Source organism: Parasteatoda tepidariorum, chromosome 5, assembly GCF_043381705.1.
Source record: "Parasteatoda tepidariorum isolate YZ-2023 chromosome 5, CAS_Ptep_4.0, whole genome shotgun sequence".
In the NCBI taxonomy this organism is placed as follows: domain Eukaryota; kingdom Metazoa; phylum Arthropoda; class Arachnida; order Araneae; family Theridiidae; genus Parasteatoda; species Parasteatoda tepidariorum.
In genome coordinates, this window is record NC_092208.1 from 17123065 (window position 1) to 17135028 (window position 11964).

Below are 11964 nucleotides of genomic sequence, written 5' to 3' on the forward strand. Positions count from 1 at the left end.
GGTTATGTCAAGGTACGTCTCTTGTGAATATCAATTGATTGTTAAGTTTTCTCTTCTGAAATTACATTATGACGCATTCACATACATTATTAATACAAATACATTTTCCAGGGCGGGACGATGAGGCAACCACAAGCACTTCCACTGGTTCAAGAGGGAAAAATGCGCAATATTACCGTGATTACAGAGCACGGAGCAGGAAAAAGAGTCGTTGAATAGAACTAGTGATCCTTCTACGACTGCTGATTCTTCTACAATTAATGTCACAGGTTGCGAAGTTTAACTTCTTCCTCGCGGAGGGACTCCCCGCACTATTTTTTATTTTATTTATTAAGTTTTTTGGTGATTTTACATTTATAAATTCATTCCCGAACACATTTCAAAGGTTCAACTCAACCAAATTAAGTTTAATTATACACAGTGTTATTTATCTCCCGGTACCAATTTATGAAAGTTCTGCCAATTTATGATAATCAAGATTTTTTTTTTCACTTCCTCGCCATTTTTACCATGAAGTGGTACATTGTCCACTACTTTGAGACCTTTTTCGTATCTTATTGAATTTACATGACTTATGTATATCGAAAACTGATTTAAGAGCGTTATTATAAACAATTACTTACACGTAGCTTCAAATAGTTTTCAAAATATATCGCTCATTCTGACAACGATCGGGTTTCTCATATGTTTTATTTTCTTGGCCTTTTATCATCAAGTCCAAGGTTTTGAAAACTTTGGATTGTATCCGTTTTCGACATTCTCATTAGATATAAAATTTCCCTTTGTCTTTGCATATGTAGGGTAAGAATGGAAGAACTTTTGTTAATCATTATAAAGACCTCATTCAACTATCATACACAGGTTAGACCTCAATCAACTATCATACACATGTTTAGATATACACTATTCGGCCAAAAGTAACCAGACACCCAGTGGTATGGACATAGCGTCCTGATGCACTCATTAATATGATGTTGGTCCCCCTTTAGCATGCACACGTTGGGGAAGACTTTCCACCAGTTTTGGACAGGTGGCCATAGGAATTGGCTTCCATATCGCAGCTGAAGTGAGTGTTTGCAGTGTGGAGGGTCGATTTGGTCGGCTACGTAATCAGCGCTCTGATTCGTCCCAAAGATTGTAGGGAGTGAGTTGTTATCGACAATGTCTATGCAAAGATACCCCAACATAGAATCAAGTTAACATGTCTTATATACATGTCTTATAGAACTGGAATTGCATTTTTGTAGTGGTAGGTGCACTTCAGTACTCCCCCAGCAGAATTTTATCTGCGATAGAGTTAGATGAACGGATACCACTAGTTAATTCATTGCTGCTTTCTGAGAACCAGGGAGAGCTGTATTTTCCTTTTGAGTGCTTATCGTGAGAGCTGCATTAAGTTCACGGTCGTTGTCGTTCCTATGTTACCATTAGCAGTCGAGTGAATACAGGCCGACGATGTGTGTGGTCGAGACTGAGTAGCAACAACGCGAGGAGGTGGATAATGTTGCAGTCACAAGAAGCAAAGTCAACTGTTCAATGTGGACCATCCAATCTTAGTAGATGTGTTCAAATCGAAATGGGAGTTTCTGTCAGGGTAGGCGTGTTCACATCGCGTTAGAAGGTCACCAATGTGGGGCGAGTTGTTTTCGACAATGTCAACCTTCATCTATGTAAAGGTATCCCAACATAGAATCGAGTGTCTTATATGCTAGTGAATTGGAATTGTATTTTTGTAGTGGTAGATACACTACAAAGATGTTCTATGGGATTTAGATCGGGGCTCTGAGAAGGCCAGTTCAGTTTTTGAGCACACATTTCGTCTTATCACGTCTGTGCAAACCTCGATGTGTGAACGGAGTAGTTTGTCCTGCTAAAAGGCAAATGAGCCTTCTCCAAAATACTGCCATGGAGTTTGGAGTGCAGCATTGTCCAGAATGTCCACATTTATCTCAGAGTTCATGTTTTCAACCACATGAACTAACGGACCTAGAACAAGCCACGAGAAACACCCCCACACCATTATGATACCACCACCATAACAACCGGGTGATCGGATACTTTTGGTCAGATAGTGTATGCTTGAATCAATATTTAACGTAAAATATAAAACTTTAGAGGTAGGTGAAAATATTTGCATTCAATGTGTAGGAAACTGGCCACTAGATGGCGCACAAAACTTTCTTTTAAGTTTCTTTCTTTTTTTTCCTGAAGAGAAGTCGCAGTCAAGATTAAAAATGGATGGCGGTTTTCGATAAATGTTATGTCTTCGTTAATATTTGTCTGTGATGTTTCAATAATGTCTGTGATGTGCATCTATAGCTTTTGAATAAATTATTTAAGATGCAGGCGACTCGTCTTTGTGTGAAAATTTAAAAGTCTTTACAAACCCTCAGTTATTTATTCCATGTCGCAATCTATCGATATATATATATATCGATATTCTATAATTAAATAGGTCAAGTTTAATCCAGTATGTTAAATAATGTTTAATAATTATTTATTATTTGAAATAAATTTATTTAATAATGGTCTAAGAACTTTGAACTGTAAGAAATACAAATTAAATAAGGTAATTTTATAAAGCAAAATGCAAAATCTAAATGAAACCCGTCGAATAGTACTTGAAAAATTGATTTTTAAACATGACTTCTTGCAGGGGATCCCAGAACTTATATTCTTGAGAAGGAAGAAATTTTGCCTAATAGAATTCTTAATTTGACCGAATCTTAAACAAGCACCTGCAGTTATCCTTACATATAAAACCAAAGAACCAAGAAGGGCTCTAAAGAAGTTACAATTACCATAGCTGTCAAATTTTTTTCTCCATTTTTCCTGGAAAATTATATTTGAAGTGGTAGCAAGATTTATGCTTTGACATTTCCTTTTTTACAAGACATTTCCTTTTTTGTACGATAAATTTAATTCTTGGTCTTCAATAAACCGAATTTAAACATCTGATGATTACTGATGTGGCTATAGGTGCTGACGAAATTCAAGAAATTTCTGCTTACAGTTATCAGGGGTCTGTTTAGAAGAAATTTGGGTCCGTTAACGGTTCCTTCACAAAATATCTTTTCATAAAAACGGACCCTTCACAAAATATTTTAACTTAAAAACGGACCCTTCACAAAATGATTTTTCTTTTAATCGGACCCTTCACAAATTTGTTTATCTTCATTATTATTTTGTTAATCGAATAAACCCTTTCCAGGGCAGAAAACAAGAAAGATGGATGTAAACGAATTAAGTTTTGTCTTCGGGAGACGATTCTTCCATTATTCGTCCGAAATTAATGTTCTGCGTTCAGCAGTATTGGCTAAATACCAAATATTTGTATGTTGCATCTCTAATTTAGAAGCAGCAATTGTTGTTTATTTTTTGAAATTTAATTTTTTTAATTATAATTTTACAGTGTTGAGCATAATATTGTATGTCTTTACAATTAAAAAAACTCCTTGAAAAATTTTTTTTTGCATTAACGGACCCTATTTGCTCAAATTTATAAAAGCGGACCCTGGTTGAAAGAATGTGAGTAATTTTTTCACAATTTCACGAAAAACGGACCTTTCACAAAATGTCTGGACAGACCCCTGGTTATTATCTAAAAAAGTGCAGATATTGACAGCTAAGAAATAAATAAAATTTCTCTCATATAATATCTCATATTTTTTTAATGTAATCTATAATGAAAGCAAATTTACTAGCAGCTAAGGAAATAGATTTATTATAACCAAAGTAACATAATATTTATAAAACAGAACATTTAGCAATTTCTATTATTTATTATTTGAGAAACGAACAATGCGATTTTTAATTTACTGAACGGTGGATATATGTTTATTGAAATTTTCAAAATAAACTTATTTGTCGAATTTAAAAAATTGAAGTAAAAAGCCGTAATCTTCTATGAATAAAATATATATAAGAGTGTAATTTATTTGCTCCAATAAAAAAAATTATTTTCTTTACAATACTTTAACAACATTTTAGTTTTTTCTATGGATTTTATTATTATGGATTTAAAGATTTTATACTTAATTATTTTAGTCAAGAGTAAACAAATAATGAACCATTTTATAAATAAATGCAAAAGAAAAAGAATGAAATTAATTCGCAGCTAAGATGAAGACATAATCTTTCACTACCCCATGAACCGAATAATAAATAATTTCGGGATCGGTAAAAGTCATCGCAGAATTGTATATAAAACACCAAAATTTTTAAAACTTAATTACGCCGAAATAATCAGAAATTTTAAAAGAGACTCATCAGTTTGTTCATACGTTATATTTTAATTGTATTTATTATATTTTGTTTATATTCTACTTCTCTTCGGTATTCGGCAAAATTTTCCGATCACCAAAGAAATAGAATATTCCATAAATCGATTCCTTTAATTAAAATAAACCCGATTATGATTTTTTTTTTAAATTAAAGGTGTGAAATAGGGGGAAAAAAGCAACATTTAATTGCTCCGAAACTAATTGGAATTTTTATATGAGAATAAAACTGCAAAAAATTATAATTTTACTTCGATTAGCTTTTTTGAAAATGCAAAAAACTGTCAAATATAAACTATTTAATTACTTCAGAAATAATTCGAAATTTAAGTAAAGTGAGACCAGTTATCCATTTAAAGACATAAGAAAATAGGGCTACAATATATATATATTGAAATTTTTGTATTTGTGCTAATTTTATTAAACCTAAACTGAATTATGCAGCGCATAAAAAAATCTAGAGCTTTAACTTAAAATAGCCGCATCAATAACATTTTGATATTAGAATCGCAGTTTATGTTTTGAAACATTCGTTACTCTAGAAATGTGCAAAAGTTCATATTGTTTCATCTAATAGTTTTTGTCATTACTCAAAATCTCAACATTCAGTCATCAATGTTGAGATTTTGAGTAATGACAATGAGAAGCATAATCAGTGAGTATTTTCCAAAACAATGGAGACGACGCAGTAATTTATTTTTGAATGTAAGGACATAATTAAATAGATACTTCCACAAGTTACGCCGTCAACTTGGTGTCGTTTAAGAGTGAATATGCCGAATGGCCAAATAAAATTTGCCAAATTGTGAAAATCTTCATAGATCATAGCACCTCTACTAGCACGTGAAAATTAAATCATTACATCAAAAAAAAAAAAACTTGAAAAGGCATGGTTTTGAATCATTTCATCGCCGAAAAGAAGAACTTTTTCCAAAATTACAGTCGTCATCAGAATAAAGTGAATAAAAATATAAATGATGTGATATAACGGATCCGAAAAACTTCTTCGTCAACACCTAAATTCATGTAAGATTAGCAACTTATGTAAGTGGATCTACATAAGCTTAACATTTAAGGATACAAGTACTTATAAATTAGATATTAGTGTTTATGTTTGTCAAAATATTATATATAATTTGCTAGTTATAAATGTTTTTGTTTATAGTTGTTTTGGTTTTGGTTATTTTCTATACAGGCATCATGGCAATTAGTTTTGAATGATTGAAAAATCATGTAAGTATGGTTTCTATAATAATTATAGTGTAACTATTTTAATTATTTGCCTTCTATGATTTTTCCTTGAGGTTTGCTCTGCCCGGCCGGGACTTGCAGACCATAAGAGAGGTTATATTACAAAGGTTTCGTGCTTATGCAAAAATTAGTTTGAGTTATTACATCAATTTCACCATGTGAACTATAAGCTATCCTGTGAAGTTTAGGTAATTATGTACTGGACTGTTTCCATGTAAACTCGTGGGTAGCGTAATCGCGAGACTGAAATGTTCTTTTTGACGGAGTACATATCATTTGAAATCGTAGGATAGCTTGTGGATGTTATCTTAGAGTATCTGTACTTGAGTAAGTACACATTAGGATGCATCTGTTCTTCATTAGTGTTTTTCATCATCTGTAAAAAAATAATTATATCCAATCACCATTCTTGCTAATTAAAATAGACAGTATCAAATGATATTCAATTTTTTCAGGTTCTAAGTAGTGCTGAAAAAAAATGGAAGAAACGAATAGAGAGAAAATGGTATCAGAAAATAGTGCCGTACACAAAATTCCAACAAAACATTCTTTCCCAAAAATTGACAAAGAAATGATTCGATTCAAAGGTCATTTTTTCTTCTTCTACGGAGGTAAGATAACTTCTCCATCTAAATATATTATTTACTTAAAATAGTATGAGATATAAAAAAAATTCAAATAGTTATTAAGCGATTATTAGAAAAACATCTGGTAATCTAACCAGATAAACTGATTTTTATATGGTTTTAGACTGGCTTCTGATAATCTAACCAGATAACTCGTGTCGATATCTTTTAACGTACTTTTCCGAATTGCCAAATTTTGAAAATTTTTTTATCCGCTCCGCTTAAATATTATTTTGTGCCCCTTAAGAACCCATGGAGATTTAGCCTGGGGGCAAACTTTCACAAAGGATGATTAACTCGGCTGTAATGGACCCGCTCTTTAAAGTTAAAAGCTGGAAAACAGTCACCGAATGCAGAGACTTCTGGAGAAGGCTAGGGCTAACACAGAGCTGTTGAGGTAATAAAGAAGAGTGTTTTTGGATTTTTGACAAGGATTCTGAAAATATAAATGAAGAGTGGTGAAAGCAGAACGAAAGATTATATAACAATAGACAAACTGAACTGTTCCCCTGATTAGGAGTTATTCCATTCCTTTTGTTGTTGTTTCTAATGCTACTTGCCACACTAGCAAGCCTACTTGGTGAAACAAAGCAAATTTAAGGCAGAGGGTGCGTTTCTTGTTCTTCAGTGGCGCCATCTATGGCCAAGAATTCGTCTTCAGCCACACACACCGTCAAAGCCCTTTTATAGGGCAAACAAATTCATACATCCACAGATCGTATTTTGACCTGAATCAGAGAACGATCGATGGAATCCAGTTCCCCCAGAGGTATTGATTTGTTATGGGAACAAGGAGGACTTTGCGACTCGACAGATTTAACGTGCATCAGTCACCATTTACTCTTTACCACGAATTCTCGGACATGGGCCCAGCTCCCTACTGACCAGGCTATCCCTGCCCCTCCATTTCTTTTTCAGGTAGGGAATGAATCATATTTCCTACAATTATTTTCTTTTAAATAAAGGAATATTGCTCGGTATTCCCGATACTGATGTCTTTTCTTAAGTAAAGAGCCATTGTCCGATACTGTCTACCCTGACATTGTTTAAAAATCGTTACCCACTAAACGCTTTCCTGGTATTCTTCACAGAGATTGGGCGGGTTCAATTCGAGCGCAAATACCTGAGATCGACAGGGGCTCGTTTACTAAAAAAATAAAGTTTCGGGCTCGGATCTCATGATAAAATTTTTATAAAACTTTTTTACTATTTTTAAACAAGCATTTGCTTCCGTGATTGAGTACTTCCATTGATGTATACTTTATTTTCGTCAAGGATTCAACATCTAAATATCAATGTCGGTGATTACGGAACACCTTCTGTGTATCAAAAGCAGTACATTAATCGAAAAAATAAATACATATGTTATTCATTAACTTATATTACTCTTAGTAAATTTGTTTCGAAAAACGTGCCTTTTTTTAAATAACCAAAGAAGATTTTCTTATTAAGTCATAAATATTGAGCTTAAACAACAGTTTACGACACAATAGCTTTATTAAATATTTATCGATTATATTGCAATAGATTTCTTGTAAATGATATTTATATAATATTGCGATCTCATCTTTTGATTTAACGTAGTTTAACTTTATTGCAGTTGCGGNTTTTTTAAATAACCACAGAAGATTTTCTTATTAAGTCATAAATATTGAGCTTAAACAACAGTTTACGACACAATAGCTTTATTAAATATTTATCGATTATATTGCAATAGATTTCTTGTAAATGATATTTATATAATATTGCGATCTCATCTTTTGATTTAACGTAGTTTAACTTTATTGCAGTTGCGGGTACTATGACACCTTATCTCCCACTTATAGCAAGAAAAAGGCTAAAATTAACTGCAACATCTTTAGCCACAATTTTGACTGCACAGGTTTTTATCACCATTTTATCTAAACCTCTAATAGGATACTTAGCAGATTATTTCAATAGAATGAAGTTGATTTTATCCACATTACTTGTATTACTATCAATATTTTACTTATTACTTTTAATCATCCCTCCCATTGAAAAATACTCAGAGCCATTAAAACCGCGAAGTTCTGAAGAATTTTTACAATTTGTAAAAAACTTAAGAAAAATTCAAATAAAAAACCAGACTGAAAATTATTATGTTAGATATAAAGATAAAAATGGTTACGATGTACTATGTCTTTTATTTTATTACAAAGCAATTTTTTCTGGTGATAATGAAACAAATGTGATCACTTTAGAATCAAAAAATCCTTATCATTGCTTAATTAATGCTTTGCAATTTAAGGAAGTCACATCTGATGAGACAGGAAACGTATCGTGCCATTCATTATTCGACACGATGTATCAAGTATTAAATAAATCTTTAAGTTGTACAATTTTCATCAATTGCTTTCTTCGAAGTGAAATATTAATTGGAACTAAAAATGACAATTTTAGAACTGAGAATACATCTAAAAACCAATATGATGATGTTTGTCTTTCGATCACCAACGAAACAGAGCTGTTTTGTTTTTTAAAAAACAATGGCACAAATTACACATTAGACAGAAAAAATCACAGCTGTTGTAATATGAACATGTCATCATTCAGAGAATCGGATGTAAACAAAACTTCAAATATCGAAAGTTCCTTATTCGATGAATTTGACACAGTAACTAACACATTGGACAATGATTCTTATAAATCTTTGTTAAAAAAAATAAATCGAGCATCAAATGAATCTTCCTGTTGTATAATTTTTCTTGTAGCAACCAATACACTACAGAATGTTTTATGCCAGCCTTTAATTGAAGAGATAAATCAAATTTCAAACGATACTTCAAACATAAAGTATTCCTTATTTAAAGAATTCGAAACATTAGCTAATGCTTTCGACAATGATTCGTATCAATCATTGCTAGAAAAAATGAATCGAATATCAAAAGAATCTTCTTTTAAAATTTTTTGCACTGCAACCAGTGCACTAGATAATTTTTCTTGCAAGCCATTACTTCAGGTCATAAATCCAGTATCAAATGAATCCTTTCGCGGCACAATTTATGATTCTGGGAAGTTAGAAAGTATCAACCAGATTCCAATCGCTATTGACTTTAAGGCGTACCAGTTCTGGTTTTGTGCATTCTTAATGATAGTTTCTGACACATGCTTAAGCTCTCTTTATACGCTCTCGGACACTATCTGCTGTGAGAGTGTCCACGCCCTAGGGAAAGACTTTGGCAAACAAAGATTATACTCCGCCATTGGATGGGGCGGCTTGGCGTCAATCGGTGGTTATTTATATGATGTGACCAATAATTATTTCGCTATATGGATCCTTATGGTACTCTTACAATGCTTGACTTTGTGGAATCTTTTCAAAATGGTTGTGATTAAGCCAAATTTGTCAAAAAACATTCTAAAAGATATTAGACATGTTCTGAAATCACCCGAATTTTTAGCCTTCAATGGCGGAGTTTTGATGAATGGCATGTGGTTGGGAGCAATATGGTTTTTCCTTATCGTATTTTTGGACTCACTCGGAGCAAGCAAATTCCTTTGTGGTTTTATTACGGTTATGCAGTGTTGCGTTGGAGATATACCTTTCATGTTTTATTCAGAGTGGATTATTAATAAACTGGGGCATTTTAATCTGATTTCTCTGTCTTTACTTGCTTATGGTATTCGATTCATATGGTACAGTTATCTTCAGGATCCGTGGTTAGTGCTTCCTGTCGAAATTCTGCATGGACTTACTTCTGGAATATTCTATCCTGTAGTTGCCAATTATGGGAAGTTAAGTGCCAGACCTGGAACAGAAGCTACAACACAGTCAATTATTTTTTCAACTCATGAAGGTTTAGGTAAATAAAAAATTTAAATGGTCTTTTCTTTTTTTTGACAGCTGCATTTGTTTTCAAGTGTTTTGAAAAAGAAATAATAAATTTTCCGAACACCATTTTTAATTGTGAAAACTGATGTCAGTTACTATTGCTAGAATGCTTTTAAAATCCTTTTTTCTATTTGTTTAATACATTTATAAAAAAAATTTGCTTCATCTTTTAAGGTCTGATATGTTAATCTAAATGTTTTAAGGTTTATTGGTGACTAAACCAAAACACCATTGTTTATATACAAATGTATATCATTTTAAGAATTATAGATAAAGAATTAGAATTTTATACCTAAACTCAGTGGCGCGACAGCCCATCTCAGTTTTCTTGACCTTGGGCTCTGGGGTGCAGGAGCAGATGCTCCGGTTAGGTGGTCAGCCTTACGCGAAACCCCCAGTGTTTAATTCGAAGCATGCTTGGAACTCATTTATCGACCCACTGAAGGGATGAATGGCTGAGTCAACCTTGCCGGCCCGAGGATCGGCGCTACCATTCAGCCACCGGGCATCGAATTTTATACCTAGGCCAATAAAATTTACAAAAGGACGTTTAAAAAATTTTATGACACAATAACATTTTGCGTTATCGGGAATATGGACATACAACATTTTAAACTATAAGTATATGACCATATACTAATAGTTATAACTATCACTTACAGTTATAACTATATATAAACTATTAGTTGGTATCTTTACAAGAAATAATGAATGAATGATTGACAAAAAAGCTCAATAAAATCGAAAAAAAATCCTTATGAGGGAAATTTTTATTTCAGAGGGGAAAAATGCAATCTAAATAATAATTGAATTGTTAACTTAATTTTTTCAAATCAGTCAGACTAGCAAAATAAGTACATTATTTCCATCATTTTTTTTTTTCTTTAACTTTCATGTTAACATTGCAGGTGCAGGAATAGGATGCATCTTGACTGGGATTAGCTTTGATAATATAGGAGGACATTGGACATTTTTTTACCTTAGCCTGTGTGCTTTTTGTTCAGCTGCCCTTAATATTTTGATTCATCTTACAATCAAAAGGCGCAGCAAAATTTTGCAAATAACAGTTCAATAAATCACTGCGATAGAAGAATTTTTTAAAATCAAATCTTGCAGAGTCATTGCTAGACATTGTGGCGTCAAGGAAGTAGCATCTCACTCTCACAAATTTTCGTAAGAAACTTTTTATATCCGTTGATGTTAACTTTGTGAGATGAAAAAATAGGATGTCTCCATAAAAATTGCTACGCAACGTTTTGAAACTGGGATGCAAAAAACGAACACACAACTGTTTGACTGCTTTAAAGATGGCAAGACTGCACTACTCCACTTTGTTACGGGTGTCTTAACATTTAAACTCCATTTATATCAATGACATATACAATAAATGATTTTGTTCAAATCTGTTTTTAAGTCCACAAGGGATAATACATCACTCATCTTAAAAAGAAAATGTAGGAGCATTACCTTGTAAAGCTGCTAAATTATAAAGTCTTAATGTTTTTAAAATTTTTTTCTTCTCTATTGTACGAAAAAAAAAGCAATGGTTTAGAAAAAAAGAAAAAAAAAGTCCAGCATTTCGAAAATCACATTTTTGTGAAAATTTAATGATTTAAGACCATGATTGTAGAATTTAAATAAATAAATTATACAACAGTTCTAAGACATTTTTCGATAGACATAAATAACCTAACTATTTTGTCACTTCTTGAAGGGAGACCAAGTCATTAAGCTTATGTCTAACTATAAACTAAGAGAAGCATGAATACAACTATCATATATAGTATTTTAACATTAGATAATTGAGGCTACAACATGGTGCGTAGCATAATAATAAAGACATAAATAACCTAACGATTTTGTCACTTCTTGAAGGGAGATCAAGTCATTAAGATGATGTCTAACTCTAAACTAAGGGAACCATGAATACAGCAATCATACATAGTATTTTAAC

General features: G+C 32.5%; 1 protein-coding gene across 4 annotated transcripts in view; it reads left to right on the forward strand.

Annotated features, from left to right (window-relative positions):
- Positions 1 to 11519, forward strand: part of LOC107441656 (major facilitator superfamily domain-containing protein 6-B) — a 14034-nt gene extending 2515 nt beyond the window's left edge. The window contains exons 2-5 of one of the 4 annotated variants that reach the window (XM_071181159.1): positions 5987 to 6142; positions 7948 to 8039; positions 9831 to 9981; positions 10919 to 11519. In XM_071181159.1, coding sequence (XP_071037260.1) covers positions 6010 to 6142; positions 7948 to 8039; positions 9831 to 9981; positions 10919 to 11085 — 543 coding nt within the window. In that variant the 5' untranslated portion in view covers positions 5987 to 6009 and the 3' untranslated portion in view covers positions 11086 to 11519. Of the gene's footprint in view, positions 1 to 5472; positions 5514 to 5986; positions 6143 to 7931; positions 9982 to 10918 lie in introns of those variants that run through there. The other 3 variants (XM_071181157.1, XM_043054539.2, XM_071181158.1) reach the window with 3 other exon arrangements.
- Positions 11520 to 11964: the final 445 nt, after the last annotated feature.